This window comes from Hypomesus transpacificus, chromosome 23 (genome assembly GCF_021917145.1).
Source record: "Hypomesus transpacificus isolate Combined female chromosome 23, fHypTra1, whole genome shotgun sequence".
In the NCBI taxonomy this organism is placed as follows: Eukaryota; Metazoa; Chordata; class Actinopteri; order Osmeriformes; family Osmeridae; genus Hypomesus; species Hypomesus transpacificus.
The window spans coordinates 1,390,929-1,410,104 of record NC_061082.1 but is presented as its reverse complement, the minus strand read 5'-3'; the positions used below and the strand labels follow the sequence as shown (position 1 = coordinate 1,410,104).

Genomic DNA, 19,176 nt, shown 5'->3' with positions numbered 1-19,176 from the left:
CTCTCTCTCATTGTCTTGGTTTGACCACGTGTTTATGGCCGGAACTCTGAAGCAAACGGGCCTATTTATAAAAAGTTTATTCTGAATCGTGTTCACACAGACAACACGGCTTATACTTAGGGAGTCTTCACAGCTGTACTTTAAAAGAGTCTCTCCAGAGCCTTCCATACCCTGCACCCCTCCAGCGAGCACTGCCGGGGGGGAGGGGAATCCAGTGTGATTGAGTTTGTTTGAATTCCACTGGCTCCACTTTGACTTCACTCCCTCTGGATGGGCTCCAGGAGAGGTCAGAGGTCCCCAGGATTGGTCCATTACCCCCCATGCGTGGGGGGTGTTGGAGAGGTCACATGAGCCCAAAGACCTGTTATCCATCATCATCCATTACATCAGTCTGTCTAACAACCACAGCCAAGACCACTATGCCTCTCACAAGTCCTTTCCAACACACACACCGGAACACACAACTGTAGGCCTCGTCACATTCATGTACCCATGCTGCAGTCTTCTCTCTTTGAAATACAAGCACAGGCATCACACGACGCCTCATCTTTCACACGTGAAACACGCCCTCCTGTCTCTCTCTAAGTCTGTCTCCCTCTCCTGTCATTAGTGCCCTACGGAGCCAATTTGTTTTGACAACTCCTATCCGTCTCCCATGGGGCTTTTCCTTATTTTACAACTTCTACAAAGTCCCACATGTGGCGAAGGCCGAGCGGAGCGTCACCAAGCTCCTCAGTAAGCGACATCTGCGTCTCGCCGTAAACGTTTCAACATGTCGCAGCAACCGTTTCAGACGAGCAGAGTCGCCCTGGAGGGTCCTTCATGCTTCGGGCTCTTCAAACGGGTCTCAGTTTCAGTCCCATCAAAACGTCCACAGACCTTCCTCCGGTCTCTCTGAGAAAGAACGTCTCTCCGAGAACAACAAGGTCCTCCAACAACAAACACACTCTGTCGCGGTCGAACAGTCACTACAAGAGCTCGCACAGAAGCTTGAAAGATGGCAGAAGAATAGTTTTGCCAGTAATTAGTCTCCAAACTGTATGTGTGCAGTGTGGGAGCCACGATATACCAACAAAACAGGGGTACCATCTGGGTTAGCGAAATCTGGGCCATGAAGCTGTGATTGTAAAAGAGGGCCATCAATGTGGTTGGAGTGGCTTTCTTTTAGTTTTCTCAGCAACTGAAATACATCTGCTCCACTGTGATTCCAATTCACAGCCCGTTCATAAAACCCTCTCTCGATGGAGAGCCCTCAGAGTGAGTAAGGATACATGAATGCTGTTTTGCTGATGCAAATACACACAAAACACGTTTTGTGCGGAGCTATGTTCAAACATTCTACCAAAGCGGATGTTTATAATAGGATTGTGTGAGGTATGTTTCTCTCACACACAAACACCACAAACACCAGACAGCATCCAAGCAGGGATACCCTCAGGCCCCCCACCCCCATCATGACTCCCCATGACTTTGAGAACCAGGCAGGGGCCGGGGGGAGGGGTTCGTGGGCAGGGGTATGTGGGGAGATTGGAGTTTGATGGGAGGCGGGTCGGCGGGGGAGGGGGGGGGCATGAGTGGGGGGTCTCGGGCCTGTCCTTGATCAAAAACATCTGGACGTGGAGGGCTTTACGAGCAGGCCTTACAAATTAACCAGCAGAGAGCTGGAGGGAGGGAGGGAGGGAGGGTGAGGGACTGAGAGGAGCAGGGTGGAGGGTAGGGGGGTCGTCCGTTTTTGTCGAGAGAACGAACGGAAAGGAGAAACAACGAAAGACGAGGCAGAACGTTTCCCAGCAGCAACTCTGTTACCCTCTCAGGCCACCCATTGTCACCAAGCACACCTACCACAAACCTCATCCCTGCCCCCCAGCCCTCATCCCTCCCCCCAGCCCTCATCCCTCCCCCCAGCCCTCATGCCTTGCTCCTACCTTCCTGAACAGGTATCCTGTGCTCCATCGCCAAGCCCCCCTGAGAGACGAGAGACTTCTTCTTAAAGAGCCACTTCGGTTCATCTCTCCCTCTCTCTACTTCTCTCTGTTTCTATTAGTATTCCTCTCCAAAAAACGCCCTTGTTTCAGTTTCAGGAAAAGGAGAAGAAAGAAAGAAAAACAAAAAAAGTTGCTGCTATTTCGGGCCGCAGCGTCTTACGGGGTGCCACATGCCTCCGACTTCCAGAGACGACTCCAGTCCAGCCAGCCCGCTCCCTGCCTGCTCCCTGCCTTCGGGACTGTACCCCCTCCCTCTCTCTCCCTCCCTCTCTCTCCCTCCCTCCCTCCCTCTTTCTCTTCCCCGTTCATTCCAAACTCATTCTGTCTACCTCCCAACTTCTGTCTAGCCCTCCCTCCTTCTCTTTCCTCTCCATCTCGTTATCTTTCCCCCCTCTGATTCATCTAGGCCCCCCTCCCTCTCTTTCCTCTCTCTTCGCGGGGATCTCAGATGGCTCTCTTTCGCCCCAAAGGCCATGCAGACACGTACACACACATCATCTGACTCTTTAGACACACGCTGCTTAACCCTTCCCAGTCTACAGTAGCTTTCCAGTCTAGAGGGCAAAGACTGGGAGAATGGGATGTGTGTATGTGTGTGTGTGTGTGTGTGTGTGTGAGAGAGAGAGAGCTTGCTTGAGACAGGATGACACTTGGCACCTTTTTTCAGACTTACAAAGTTTAGAAGAGCCTCAAAAGTATCAAAAGACAAATCTGACAAGACGTACAGTAAGTCCACCGTAGACATATCAGTCTGAACCAGGTAGGAAGGTCTTCAATACCAGTCAGACTACACTGAGGGTGACGATGTAAAAACATAGACGCTTGTTGAAGGTAAATAAGGATAAGTGAGCTATATCAGCAGAATAACAAGCATATGGGAATAAGAGAATCATTAAAAACTAAAAATCAAACTTGTAACTGTTGGTGAGGCCAGAAAGCCACATGCAGTCTCATGACTCTGCCCTCTGAGCTGGGAGGCAGAGAGAGGCATGGTTACCGGAGAGACGTCACGGCAACCGCAGTCCTGACAACCATGACCCAGCCTGGGGGCTGTGTAACACGCTGTCCTGAACTACACTTCCCATGATGCACTGGCCTCGCCACCCCTGTTCCTGTAGGTGAAGGCGTGCAGCCAGGCTCCTGTCCGAGCCTCAGGATGGAGCAGGGTGGAGCAGGACACAAGCTGAGTGTGGTGGAGCAGGGTGGAGCAGGACACAAGCTGCATGTGATGGAGCAAGTGGAGCAGGACACAAGCTGAGTGTGGTGGAACAGGGTGGAGCAGGACACAAGCTGGGTGTGGTGGAGCAGGGTGGAGCAGGACACAAGCTGGGTGTGGTGGAGCAGGGTGGAGCAGGACACAAGCTGAGTGTGGTGGAGCAGGGTGGAGCAGGACACAAGCTGGGTGTGGTGGAGCAGGGTGGAGCAGGACACAAGCTGAGTGTGGTGGAGCAGGGTGGAGCAGGACACAAGCTGGGTGTGGTGGAACAGGGTGGAGCAGGACACAAGCTGTGTGTGATGGAGCAGGGTGGAGCAGGGAGGAGCAGGGTGGAGCAGGGTGGAGCAGGACACAAGCTGGGTGTGGTGGAGCAGGGTGGAGCAGGACACAAGCTGAGTGTGGTGGAGCAGGGTGGAGCAGGACACAAGCTGGGTGTGGTGGAGCAGGGTGGAGCAGGACACAAGCTGGGTGTGGTGGAGCAGGGTGGAGCAGGACACAAGCTGAGTGTGGTGGAGCAGGGTGGAGCAGGACACAACCTGAGTGTGGTGGAGCAGGGTGGAGCAGGGAGGAGCAGGGTGGAGCAGGGTGGAGCAGGACACAAGCTGGGTGTGGTGGAGCAGGTGGAGCAGGGTGGAGCAGGACACAAGCTGGGTGTGGTGGAGCAGGGTGGAGCAGGACACAACCTGAGTGTGGTGGAGCAGGGTGGAGCAGGACACAAGCTGTGTGTGATGGAGCAGGGTGGAGCAGGGAGGAGCAGGGTGGAGCAGGGTGGAGCAGGACACAAGCTGCATGTGATGGAGCAGGTGGAGCAGGGTGGAGCAGGACACAAGCTGCATGTGATGGAGCAGGGTGTAAGCATACACACTCTCGTTCAAACCTTCTTTCTTTCTTATAGGGGTGTGCTCTGCCTTCGGTGAGCACAAACCATTGTTATCTCACATATATATTATTATTGTTTATTTTCGCGCCCCTAAGGCTCACTCAATATTTGGACTACATAGACAACGTCGATGTCAAAAGGTTCGTCTTGGTCGCGATTGCGTTGGTTCTATTGGGATTTATGTTCCGTTGCACGGTTGAGGTTTTAATTAAGTTTTTGTGGCAAAAGTAAAGCTAACGGTGGCTAACTTGCAAGCCACAGTCACTGACGCTACTGACGTCACTAACGTCACGAAATATCGCGTGACTACCTCTAGCAGAACATTAGTTTAGCAGCTCTATCGGAGACAGCTAGGCTAACTGCTTTACTGCAAGGGAGGAGCAGAAACGCCACAAGCAAATAGGCCAGGGTGATAACTATTTACTCATTTTACTTTGAGATACTTTTACTTTGTGATATGAAACACAATTGTGAAGTGTAATGTACAATATAAGCTGATATAAGGAAGTAGTTACGTCTACTTTCGGAAACAGTAGTCTACTATTTCACTGAAGCATTAGCATCATGACATTGGCCTCTTGCCCGGGCAACACATACTACACCGGTCCGTGATGCATCTGGTTTTAATCGTTAAAATAAACATTCTTCTCCAATACATTTTCGTTGTAGGATTTAATATGACATTATATTACAAGTAAACGATTTGGGTGAAATTATCATTACCTGTGGTTTCAAACTAATGTAGATCACTGCAACACTGTACAGTACGTAGCCTAGTAGGGTACTTACAAAACAGCGTTAGCGGCTAGATAAAGACTACTAACAGAACAGCGCTAGCGGCTAGGTAAAGATTACTAACAGAACAGTGCTAGCGGCTAGGTAGCCTAGTAGGCTACTGTAGCTAACAAAAACATCTCCACAGCTGTTTACAGTACTGTAGGAAGTCAAACGGCGGCACATGTTTTTGGTGAAACTATCTAACTAGTGACTACTAACCTGAACTCCATTGCCACAGCCTAAACTTTGTCAATCTGTTCATGAAAATAATTCATTTCAGCCTAGACCGTACAATGGAGGTAAGGTTAAATCGAATTCAACCAACGCAATTGCGACCAAGACAGTCTAGTAGTAGTTGTAGCCTACAATCTACCGGGGCAGCTTCTCCACATAGCAGGGCTATATCGCATTTTGCCTCGTTACTGACAATGATCGCTACCACTGACATTCTTATGAATGAGTGATTTTCCCCTAAATAAATGTCAAGCTTATTTACGATTTTTGGGGCATATTTTCAGTTAGCAGATGATACTATTTGAATCGCGATTCCATCTGAGACAGCTAGCTACTGCTGGTAACGTTGTTGTTAAACTACATTTCAAAGGGGGTTCTTTATTAATGAATTAATGCAATATGACTAGGCTAAATGCCTGAACATATCACGAGAATGGAAAAATGTACAATGACGTTTAAGTCATAGAGATTAGGTCAATTTTTACACCGGTCTGCCAAATGTATTCGTTTTGATTCAACTATGAGGTTGCTGATCACCATTCCCTCTTGCAGGGGAAATGAGAAGACAACTATTTCATTCTACTCTTCACTCTTAGTATTTTGAGTTGTAAATGAGCAGAAAAAAATATGCTTTTAAATCTATGTAATCTTTAGCATATAAATAATATAAATAATAAGTAGGCTATGCATTTTAATATAAAATATACAGAAATGTAATTTAAATACGGACCCCTGCAACCAACACAAGTAAGTAAGCACACTCTACAATTTCCCCAGAAATTGAACCCTCTAGTTATTTCTTGTTTCTTTTCGCCCCCCTAAGGCTCAGTCAATATTTGGACTACACTGACAATGGCTGTGTCAAAATGTTCGTCTTGGTCTCGATTGCTTTGCTTGTATTGGGATTTACGTTCCGTTGCACAGTTTAGGAGGTTACAACGTTTTTGTGGTAACAAAGTGATTTTAGTCGACAAAGTGTAATCTGTGCTAGCTACGTCACCACGTCAACACACGTCAGCAACGACGCATGGATACAATGTGATAGAGACGTTCTAGCACGCAAATTGGAGCTTGGATTACGAGTGAAAAATACCACCCCCAAAAAATCCCAACCATTTAGCTTTGTTGAGAAAGCGATTTCGAGTGGAACTGCAATCTCGGATTTTTGATTTAGGTCGTTAAAGTCTTTGTAAATTGAGCGAGTGCGGGTCGCCCGTGAGACCGCCTAGTCTTTTAGGCGGCAGCCATGCTAGAGAGCGTCATATCATAGTAGTATTTCATAGCTCATTTTGTAGTTTAATTTTACACAAAAAAAAAGAAAGAGGGAAATGTTATGACGATATGACTATTGTGAAAACATCCAGGTGGTGAGATTTTAATGTAGGTTGCTATAAAAACTTTGATTTGTTTGCTACGTGAGAGCCCCGTCAGCCTCCATTGACGATTGCGGCAGCAACAACAGTGTTGTCGATCTGCGTCTGATGAGTCTTTTCTTAATTTCGTACCAGGCCAGGGTCAATTCTACATCCAAATGGAGAGCAGTGTTTTAAAGATATGGCTATTGTGAAGACAGCCAGTGGGTCAGCATATTTTTGTTATTTGTGTATTTTTTTTTTGAGTGAGACTGCGTCTTCTTTTGACGTTACAGACTCGGCTCGCCCTCTGGCAGTGTGTAGCAGTAGGCTACAGTCCGTTTGGACCCCTCCACATTTGCGATCAAAATATTAGTGCATGACTGGTCTACTAGTCCAGCGATCTTTCCATTGCTTCACAATCAAATCCGTTCCACTTTATCAGTAGGGAGAATTAGCCTGGCTGCCAGCCCAACTTCTCCCCGCCCCAAAAAAAATTTGGTCGGGAAGTTGGGTCTGGAGGGTCTCGTATTGTAGCCTGGCTGCCAGTCCAACTTCTCCCCGCCCCCAAAAAAATTTGGTCGGGAAGTTGGGTCTGGAGGGTCTCGTATTGGGGACCAACTACAGAAAACCAGAATCTGGGCGAACCAATGAAATTGCCAGGGCGGGCTTTATACGATGATGGACAGATGATCAACAGCAACGTAATCACCCACGACACAAAAGAGCGCTTAAGTTGAATTTGTTTTGAACAAACATGGCTACCGCTGGAGATCTGGGATGTTATGTCTGCCATCGAGTCTGTTTTAGAAGACATCGACAGCGCATTAATTTTGAAAGAGGAACGGAGAGACTCAATCAAGGCATTTGTCGATGGAAAATTTGTTTTTGACGTCCTTCCTACGGGATTCGGTAAAAGTTTAATTTATCAGCTGGCCCCGATGGTCGCGAAGAAGATGGGACACAATGAAAACCCAGTGGCCATTGTGGTTTCTCCTTTTCTTTTGTGGAGTTGTAATCCTAAACGGAGAACTTGTTCGTATATGCATTGCCCTTTATTGTTTCACTCAAAAAGGTTGACCGTGTGAACAAGTACTCCCCCTGCCCTTAAATTAATTTTACAACACAGGCAAAAATCGTTTGTATTCATTCTTCAAGCATACTTCAAGTCTGATTGCAGTTTAGTCAGTAAAGATTTAGCTGCCTCTCAGTTTAGTTCTGTTGACAACAACTATGCGGCACTTAACATACGTCACATACTCTGTTGCTCTGATTGGTTGTGGATCTATCCAATTGAGCGAAGAGGCATTTGTTTTCCAGACTCGTTTGAAACAGGCCCCGTAGTCAAAGCCCAACGGAGAGTTCTCAGACTCATATTCTAACTAGAATTATGAGTATGACAACGTCAGGCTAAGGGAGAATACCCATAGCAATAGAATTCCACTCCACGTTTTCTAGAAAAACAGCATCATGCACGCAGATTCAACTCCCATATTCTTTGATAGAGGCATCGCTCTTGTAGCTAGCACTTCAGACATGACTGTTCCACAGACGAGATGGACATAAGGAGGGTTTTTTCGACGAAGAGGAAAGTAAGTCAAAGTTGCCCAGTTTTCCCTTCAGTGGCCAAAGCACCCTTATGAGACATTCTCTGACTATAATAGCGTTAGTTAAGTCACAAAGATCCTTCTGCAAACATTATGATTATTGCTAGCTAGATGAGCAAGTTTTTTACCTACATCTAGCACTAGGCTATACCATACTTTATTTACCCATTTCAAGTGGAACAGCATTTGTTGATTCTTAATCTGGGTCTGAAATATGTTGTGCTTTTGGCCGTGTTCAGATTTAGGCGTCTGTTTCAGGCAGAAATAGATGACAAGGATGTTTTTTCCAAGTAGCTACAAAATAAATTGCTGGTGTTTTTTTATTGCCATAACAACCGTGAGCTAATCTGGAGTTAACCTTAGCTAACATGCTAGTTTGTCTAGTTTGTGTAACATTGTCTTCCAATTTAAATTAGGTTGCTCAACTTGTAATTTGGGCAATTCGCAGAATTTTATTGCTACATGTTAGTCTCTAACATGAAGGCAAAACTGATTCAACCATTAAAACCATATATCCTCTGAAAGCTTATACCCTCAGAATGTTATCTAATGAGACAAGAGACACGTCCATCTCTCCATATTAGGATGCTGTCCATGCATAATAAATTCGGTATTGGTAAATGGAGTAGGCTATATGGCTGACACTTTTTTGGGCTGTGCCATTTAGGGAAACTGATTCAACCACCGAAACCATGTATTTTCTGAAAGCTTACATCCTAAGGATGTGATCTGTGGAAAAGACTACAGGTTTGAACACAAATTTGATCATTTCTGAACTGTCCAGTCATGCTTTAGGGAGATGCTTTTTTTAATGTATCCTACATAATTATTAGGCTACTAAACCTATACCAATTCTGAATTTTATATGCTGATAACATCTCAGAAATCTTCATTTGAAAAATCTACTTTAAGCTTATAATTATCAATATGAAAGAATGCTCAATGCATCTCCATAGCTGTGTCTACTACCGCGCACTTGTGCACTTCGAGCACTGACTTTCAGTGCTTAGGGCGCTTCACTCACAAAACCTGCAGAATTCAGTGCACTGAAAGTACCCGGATGGCGCACTGGAAACGGTCCAAAAAAACAGTGTACAGCGATGGACACTACTCGCCCTAAACGGGCGCCATCTTGGCTACGTAGCGGAAAAGGAGGAGCCCTTTCGGCAGCTTTTTCCACTTGAGTGGAGAAGCGCGTTCATTTTGGCAGGTTTTGCGGGTGTCGCGAGCAGATTTGCGTCCGTCACTTCCACCAAATGTTTAACGTAAGTGTTCCATTTGAGACAGCACTTATCAGCGACGGAGTTCACTGAATATGTAAGTGCACTGTTTTGCAGTGCAATGTATTGCAGTGTACTTTGTAAAGTGCGCGGTAGTAGACACAGCCTATGTCTCCTGATATAGGTGGTAGAGATTGAGAGTGAGTCAGAGGCAGGGGCAGCATGCAGGGGCAGTGGAGACAGCTCTGTTGCTGAGGTGAGTGCTGAAAGGTGACAGGTAGTTGAAGATGTCCCATTGCTTATTGGGAAGTTTAGTTTTCAAAATATTTTTATGTCCAGCCCCTCAGTATATGTATAACAACTATGGTAAATAGTTGTGGTAAATGCACCAGAATGCGGGAAATTGCATCTACATCTCAAAACATTCTAGGGGAGAAACCCCCAGACCCCCCGCATAATGTGTGTCCCCCCACTCTGAAAATGCTGCTGACGCCCATGGCTACAGTTCTGTCTTCAATGCCACAGCTATGGCTAAACTATATTATGTCTTATTACACGGCTGTTCTTTAATGCTGTAGAATGCTCCATTCACTTGAATGGGGCTTCCCAACGTTCTGCGGTGAACTATTTTCTCATATTTGACCGTTGCTATGCAAATTTGACCTCTGTCAAGGGAAGTGGCCTTTTTGCCTCGGATTCACGTCTTTTGTAGCACTCCGCAAGTAGTCCGGTAACTTTTCAACCCCAGCGTACTCTGTTGCTTAGCGACGTCAGCTGATTTGAAGCCTAAAGAATGTTCAAAGTCTATGAAGTTGGCGAACTATTTCTCTGCTGATCAACAATACGAATGGCAACAAATACATTGTATAAAGACATACTGTGTTAAGTTATTTTTGTTGGCAAGTAGCCGTGTAATAAGCGGGATAATGTATAGAACGCCGGTCATTATTGGGAAAATAAGCCCCTTCAGGGCTTCTGCTGTTCGTCCTGTCGGGGCTTATTTTCCCGATAATGACCGGCGTTCTATACATTATCCCTTACAAAAGAAACATTCTCATTTCCAGCGCTTTCAAACAATCAGTGAAGTGTGGATAGCAACGGCAGCTAGCTTGCCTCTAGCAAACTGCTTTTGAATTAGCCATGTCCCCCTAAATTCATATCGAACTTATTTACGTTTTGGGGGGCTTATTTTCAGTTAGCAGACGGTACTATTTGAATCGCAATTCCATCTGAAATACTGCCAGTGACAACGTTGTTACAGTAGCTTGTTTCAAAGGGGGTTCCTTGTTTCAAAGGGTGTTCTTAATTAATTATGAAATATGAGTAGGCTAAATGCTTGAAAATATCACTAGAAGGTAAACGGACCCACCTGCAACCGACGCAAGCAAGCACACCCTACAATTTCCTCAGAAATTGTACCCTCTCTAGTATTCACTTTCTGTCTAATACACACACTAACACAAAGCACACGTGAACAAACACCCACACTAACACAGGCACACATGCACAAACAAGCACATTCGTACAATACATTCTCTCTTTTATACACACGCTACACACACGCAACACACACGCTACACACACGCAACACACATTCCCCCTCAGAAGATGGATTGCATCCCCCCTAAGCAAGACTGGTCTCCCATGATGAACAGCAAGCTCAGCCTGCTTCACACTGTGCACGGAGCATGCTCACCCGCCCTGAGGTCATCAGATAGCCAGGATTCACAGGCTGATCCAGGGATTTGAACCGCTGGCATGCTGGGTTTAATATAGCTCACTGTGGGCCAAAATCCCACTGAAGCACTTCCTGTGGTAGATCGTCCTGAAACGCTGGAGTGAGAGGCGAGGCAGAGGAACTTCTCCTTGGGAGAGGAAGGGTTAAGGGGCGGGTGAGGGCTTGTCTTAGTGTAGGGGTGGGTGTGTGTGTGTCGTGCCTCACAACACATTTACTATGTAAACAAGCACACTGCGTAACAAGCATGGCGAGTCATCCTGAAGTTGTGCTTTGTTTTCAGGATGCAGGCTGTATCTGGCTTTGTGTCGTAGCTCCTAGTGTGTAACGGGATCGCTTCTCTCTCTGACTGCTTCTTCGAAATAAGAACCAGTTAGAACCCACAGGATATGTGTCACTGTCAGCCTGTGCTCAACATCAGGCTACAGTACACAGGACGAATGAGGGATTTGTTTCCACTGGGAGACGTATTAGACAAACACACACTTACGACTGGATACATAGAAACCCACAAAATACAAGCCATAATAGTAACAGTTACTGGAGTAGTAAAAGACATGACTGACTTTAGTGTGTGTGTGTTTGTGGTTGGTTTTATGATTATGTGTGTGTGTGTGTGTGTGGTTGGTTCTATGCCCTGGTGTGTGTGTGTGTGTCCCTGGAGGTTGTATGGTCAGTGATGCACCCTCTTATGGAATTCAGTTGAAGAGGGACTGAGAGTCTATGTGGTCTTAGCAAAGGACACTTCATCACTTTACAGTTACTCATTCATATGCAGCTGTCTGTGTATGTATTTATGTGTGTTTGAAAATCCAGTACATGATTGGCTGTGCAGGAGTGGGTGTATTTGCTTTGTTTCAACACATTTGTTTGTTGAAAAAGTTTTTTTACTATGCAAATATACAGTACAAGTTGGTCAACGTGTGTAGAATGTGAACAAATCATGCGATCCAACAGAAGAAGAACAGCATGACTAGAACACGTCAAGGTCGTCCCAGCTCGTCCAGAAACGACACAATATTCCATCTCAACGTCACAGACAGATGTGAAAGCCCTCGTCTTATTTCCAGCTCTGACTCGTCTGAACTGGACCGGCCTGCTGTCTAGGCCCAGTGGAAGGATGTCTGGACTTAGACTTTGTAAGTGCAATTGAGAACCTTTTCTGCCTGGGTGGGCAGAGGACTGTGCAGAGCCAGCATGTAGATGATCCCAAACCTGAATCTGAAATAAACAGCTCTAATGTGCTCAAAGTTGCAGGTTGACAGGTGACTTCCTCTTGTACACACACCCCCACACACACAGTTTTCACACTCACCGTGTTCTCTACATGCTTCAGAGGGATGTCGTGTCCCGGTGCCTACGAGAGAGAGAGAGAGAGAGAGAGAGAGAGAGAGAGAGAGAGGTGAGCGCACACATCTTTTCTAACCTCGGTCCAGAGCTGTGGTTTAACCCTCCGCTTCAGGTGAGACTGTAGATGCCTCAGAGTAGATTAGCAATGTCTATAATTAGCTGGTTGTGAAATCATCCAGTCACTCTGTCAAAGCATGAGCATGGACACGTCTCAGCTGTGTGGGAACCTCCAACATCACAGAGGTCCATATTTACTCAGATGTCAGGTCTCTTCCATCAGCCAGGAGCCAGAGAGAGGCTATCTGCTACCACCCACTCCATCACCACCATATACAGCCACGAGAGGGGGGGGGGGGGGGAGCCAGAGAGGGGAGCCGGCAAGGGGGGGAGGAAGAGACGAGAGGAGAGAAAGGGGGGGAGGGAGAGGAGGAAGGACAAAACAGAGGGAAGAGGAAAGGGAGAGAGAAGAGGGAAAGAGAGGTGGACCAATAACATTGTTAATTTATAAGGGGCCTGACTTGACCCAGAGGAATCCATGATGTCATGGGCTAGTGTGTGTCTGGCTAGCTTCAGAATGAAATCACACACACACCATGATGCAAACACTCAGGAAGCAAGCCCTCCAGGTGAACACATCACTATGACATGCTTCCCTTCCACAGTACTCCGGCTCCCTGTCCAATTAGTGTGAAGTGTTCTGCAAGCTCTGTTGTGAAATGTAGCTTTAGTGCTGCTTATAAAGTTGTATTTAGGTTACTTTTGCAAGCCAGAGGGGAAATGACAGTCTGTAGCAGAGGCAGCCCCAGAATACGACCTCCAGAACTAGAGACTAAACTACCATCCAGAACAGTATCTGATCTACTCTAGACGAGAGAGAGAGAGAGTGGGAGAGAAAGGGACTGTATGTCCAAACAGTGAAGGCTAACACTGTGTGTCCAAACAGTGAAGGCTAACACGGTGTGTCCAAACACTAACTGGTTCTTGGTGGGTCTGACTGCACTCTGCACTTCTCTTCCAGAAAAGAAAGAGGAGATTTCTTGGAAATGAACAAGAACACATTGCATTGTGATTCTAGAAACACATTTGTGACTAGGCCAAAGTGTGTAGCTGTGGCAGACACACACACACACACACACACTCCCACCCAAACAGACAAACACTGTAATATCATTGTGCAATGCTATGTTGTGGGCAGAGTTGTGAAAGCAGAAATGGTTGTCTGGCATGAGGGGTGTGTGTTTCAAACTTCAGGTTGGATGTGATGTCACAGTGGAGGGTCATCCTACACAGGGCACCAGCAGCACAAGACAAGACGCACAATCTCTCGTGAATAACACGTCTCTACTTGTTGAAAGTTGAAACAAAACATTTGACGCAGGTGTACAAACAAGCACAGCGAATGAATGGAGCATCAGTAGAACAACATTGCATGCAGTGTTTCCCACAGATTAGAAAGCTATTTGTGGCGGGGGGAGGGGGGGGGGGGGGGTTAACATACTTTCTGCACTGGTTGAAGCCTGAAAATATTGTAAACAATTTCTGCATATATGCATGTAGCAACGCTAGTGCTAAATAACTATTTAGCTGGTCGGCTCCATGACTCTGGGTAAGTAGGGCTCGTGAGACCGCTCACCAAAAGAACGATGGGGAACCCACTTGTCTAGCAGATTAAGACATGTTTGTAGGTACCTAGCGAAAAATAACCTAAACTTTCCCAGACTTTTAGCTACGGCACTAATGCTGAAGGCTCGCTGATATCGCATAGCGTCGTTGCTAACTTGTGGTGACGTTGTGACTCTGCGTGTGTGTGTGTGTGTGTATGTGAGAGACGCGTGAGTGACAGTGAGACGGAGGGAGAGCAGGGAAAGGAAATGCAGCTGAACTAAACTAACTAAATACGCTGCATGTTTTAAATAGCGTTAAAACATTTTTGGCGCACCGCCACAAATGAGTCTATGTGTGGGAAACACTGTTGCATGGCCCTCTCTGTGTGGGGGAACGTGGTGTGAGGTGGTGTACCAGATGTCTGTGCATGCAACCCCATCTCTCTGTCACCCCTCCCCAACTCCCTATACGCCCACCATCACCCACCTCTCTGTCACCCCTCCCCAACTCCCTATACGCCCACCCTCTCTCATCTCTCTGTCACCCCTCCCCAACTCCCTATACGCCCACCCTCTCTCATCTCTCTGTCACCCCTCCGCAACTCCCTATACGCCCAACATCACCCACCTCTCTGTCACCCCTCCCCAACTCCCTATACGCCCACCATCACCCATCTCTCCCTCACCCCTCCCCAACTCCCTATACGCCCACCATCACCCACCTCTCTGTCACCCCTCCCCAACTCCCTATACGCCCACCATCACCCACCTCTCCCTCACCCCTCCCCAACTCCCTATACGCCCACCATCACCCACCTCTCTCTCCCTCCACCCTCTCCCACCCAGCACATCCCCTTCCAGTCCCAGAAGTCAAATGACAGCCCACCAGGGGAACGCCCAGAAGAAAGGTACAGAACAGGGAGTTTCCCTGGGCCGGCCACAGACGGAGCCAAACAGAGGCTCCCTGGAAATGACACACAGCTAAATATAACCCCATCCCACTGCAAAGCAGCTCAGCCAGAGACGGTCAGCCTGTCTCTGTCTGTTCACTGGAGAAATCCATGTGTTTCTGTTCTGACTAAGGGTGTGCTACCATGCCCCCTCCCCCCCCTCCTCTTTTCTCTGTCCGCCCTTCTGTCTCTCTCTCTCTCTCTCTCCCTTCTCTCTCCCTTTCTCTCCCTGTTCTCTCTACCTCACTCTCCCCCTTCTCTCTCCCTCTCTCTCCCCCTTCTCTGCCTCTCTCACTCAAAACGTTTTCCACATTGAGTACTTCATGAGGACTCTGTACTCGACTGTACTCTATTGTACTCTGTTTTAGGCTTCTCTGTTCTCCTCTACCCTCTCCTCTCCTTTCACTGTGTGGGGAATTAGGTTTGACAAAACATTGTATACAAATAAAAGGTTTAGAATAACAAAAACAAAAGTAAAAAAGTTAATAAAAAACAAAGTGTGGCGTGTGTGAAAATAAATATATAAAAATAAACAGTTTAGACAGGTTGAAAAAATATTTTTTATTTTGTCTGTCAAAAAGTACTCCTGGCGAATGCTCTGCTTGTCTATAGTGTATGTTTGTATTATTGTATTATGTGAGGTCCAACAGGTAGTGGTAATGGCTACTTTTTACTTAAGTCAATGTCAGAGCCCACACTTCTTTACTTTAACTTGAGTGAAAAAGTGTAGTCAGTTCTTTTACCAGAGTCTTTGTAAAAATGAGTATCTGTACTTAAACTTTGGTGAAGAATATGTGTACTTTTGCCATCTCTGGTTCAGTACAAAGTGTGCAGACTGCAGTCAAAGCTCCTTCCTGTGCATCCTCGTTGTTTTGGACTGGCTCCTATGTGATTATTCTCCCTCTGAGCAGATACATCCAAACTCATTTGAGATCTGCTTGAAGCTCCACACCACTCCATTTCATGTAGAAAGACGGAGGGATTAAACGGATCTGTAAACGCACGTTGCAGCCTATATACCCCTAAATCATATTCTGAAAGCCTCATTTGCTGAGTATGAAAGACATTTTTTAAAACCTCAAAGTTTTTAAAGCATTTTCACATGCCTTGCCCCGGGCTGCAGATTTATGCCCCAATGAACATTCCTTAAAGCAGGGATGTAGGTGGAACAGAGGGATCCCATCATGCAAGCATGGCCTCCTCTGCTATGACTCCACACAGCCCTCTCTGTTTGTCTGACTTGTTCTTGTCATTTGCAAGTGGAAGAACAGAAAGACACAAAGACCTGAGAGAGAGAGAGAGAGAGAGAGAGAGAGAGAGAGAGAGAGAGAGAGAGAAAGAGAGAGAGAGAGAAATTTGGAGGGTTGGAACGAGGGAGTTAATGTATACTGTGTGTACGCCCCCTTTTGGCTGCCAAGAGAACTGCAAGTGTGGTGTAAACCAGGAAGGTTGGAAACAACTTGTAACAGAGACATAAATATTGCCTTTTAAAAAGCAGCTGAGCTCCAAAAAAACTGAAATATTACTTTGTATCACCTTTTCAAGCATTTATCACTCACAATATAGTGAACACTGTTTGTTAACGGACAAACAAAACTGTTTATGAGAGTGGACAGATGTTTCTAGCAATAACAGAAATCCTTTTGAGTCCACCGCGTCTACGGACCAAACAAGGTATCTCTGGTCGCCTCACCCTGAGGACTCCTCACAGCCAACTGCAGGACGGTCTAAGAGTCCCTGCTTTAATCACCAGGCTATGTTGAGAATGTGACGCTATACAAAAGGATCCTGGAATTTGTTTGGATGTGGACTGCCATGGGAGATAGTTAGCAGTGTGTGCAGAGCCAGCAGACACACAAACACACACAGGTGTGAGAGGTGAGCCAGCAGACACACAAACACACACAGGTGTGAGAGGTGTGCACAAACAAACTCCTACAGACGTGTCCCTTGACGTCCACTAATAAACACATCCTTGTGAACATGCTGAGGTGAGCTCCACAGCTCAGATGTGTTCATCCAGACAGCACTGAGGACGTGAGCTCCACAGCTCAGATGTGTTCATCCAGACAGCACCGAGGACGTACAGACTCACATCTTCAGCTTGTGAAAACATGTTACCCAAACCAGAGCAGATTTACTTTCCAGTAATGCACCTTTAGACGTTTTAGAACCCCCCCCCACACACCCACACCACCCCCCCCCACACACACCCCCACACCAGCCCCCCCCCCACACACACCCCCACACACAGTCACACCCCCCCACACCAACTCGTCCAGGCGTGTGTGTGTGGGCATGCTCGGCAGTGAGATGTAAACACTGCTGTGGGAGGGGGTGTGGCCCCCGGACCTCCTGTCCCCAGGGGTTACCATGGAAACATTCCAGAGGGATGGAATTCTGAGAGGAGGGAGTGAGCTCCCTGCAGTGAGAAGACCCCGGGTCCTCCAGCGTCCCTACGTGACCTTTGACCCGGCGGTTCTCACAGGGACTATGTCCGGTTACCCCCCCCCACACACACACACACACACACACCAAAATAGACCCCTCCACTACCTCACATTATGTAACCAAGGCTGTTCCAGCCTGCGAGGGACTCTGGGGGATGAGTGACTATAAACAACTGTGAGAGGGGGGAGGGGGTGGGGAGGGGGGGAATGCTAGTCTGCTCAATCTCACTTGTGTGGAATGTCCTCTCTTCTGTCTCTCTCAAACACACAATCTCCCTCTCTCCCTCTCCCTCTCCCTCTCCCTCTCTCTCTCTCTCTCTCTCTCTCTCCCTCTCCCTCTCCCTCTCCCTCTCCCTCTCCCTCTCCCTCTCCCTCTCCCTCTCTCTCTCTCTCTCTCTCTCTCCCTCTCCCTCTCTCTCTCTCTCTCTCTCTCTCTCTCTCTGTCTCTCTCTCTCCCTCTCCCTCTCTCTCTCTCTCTCTCTCTCTCTCTCTCTCATACATGTCCTATTAAGGCAAAATACAGCCTCAGCATTCACAGGTGATGACGATACATGATTAATAAGACAGCTCATTAAGATCGCCAGAGAGGTAAAACAAGGGGTAACATTGTCCTCCTGCCAACTGTGACCTAGCTTGCACGACGCTGCCAAAACCAGGAAATATGAAGAATGTTCTGGGTGCTGCACTGTGCTCTCTGAGGAAATGCCAACAGCAGACCAACCTTCTCTTGAACAGGGAATCTAAATATCCAAAGCACAATAGTTGTACCACAATGTCCGCAGGACTGTTCCCCCAGAGAGAGGTTCTTTGGAGACCCTCTCAAACGACATCTTTCATGCAGTTCTTCTTTTGAACTGACAGCAGAACAACAGCACCATCAATCGCACTGAAAGCTTTCATCTTGCGTGTGTTTTATATTACGCACATGCACTCTGCAGATCTAGAAACCTGTCTGTCTTACAAACCGCCAGCTGTCGTTCAGCAGGGGTAAACACCCAGCCAGCCCTCCCTGCCCTCCCCATACACACACACACACACACACACACACACCCACCCAGCCAGCCCTCCCTGCCTTCCCCATACACACACACACACACACACACCCAGCCAGCCCTCCCTGCCCTCCCCATACACACACACACACACACACCCAGCCAGCCCTCCCTGCCCTCCCCACACACACACACACACACACCCAGCCAGCCCTCCCTGCCCTCCCCATACACACACACACACACACACACACACACCCAGCCAGCCCTCCCTGCCCTCCCCATACACACACACACACACACACCCAGCCAGCCCTCCCTGCCCTCCCCATACACACACACACACACACACACACACCCAGCCAGCCCTCCCTGCCCTCCCCATACACACACACACACCCAGCCAGCCAGCCCTCCCTGCCCTCCCCATACACACACACACACACACACACAGCCAGCCCAACCTGCCTCGCCCCCCCCGCACACACACACACAGTCAGCCCAACCTGCCCTGCCCTGCCCTGCCCTCCCCCCCCCCCCACACACACACACACAACCGAGATAGACATCACTTGTCATGCGATAGCGCTTGTATACAGAACATAATAGGCCACATCAGCCAAGTATGTGCAGCTATAAACATCAGGCTAATTGGAGAGATCTTGCCCATCTTTCTCTCGTAGTTCAAGTCATCAGACAGAACTGCAGTGGAGCCACAGCAGCCTGAGAGAAGCCGTGTGTGTGTTGTCTCTGGTGAGCTGTCTGATCCAGGAGTCACGAGGTATTGAATGGATGCTGGTGAATGAGTGTCCCAGGTGTATGAT

The 19,176-nt window shown here is 47.6% G+C and overlaps 1 protein-coding gene across 1 annotated transcript in view; it reads right to left on the bottom strand.

Moving 5' to 3' along the window:
* Positions 1 to 19,176, bottom strand: part of tns1b (tensin 1b) — a 122,897-nt gene that overhangs the window by 50,166 nt on the left and 53,555 nt on the right. The window contains 1 exon segment of the mRNA XM_047046437.1: positions 12,322 to 12,363. Coding sequence (XP_046902393.1) covers positions 12,322 to 12,363 — 42 coding nt within the window.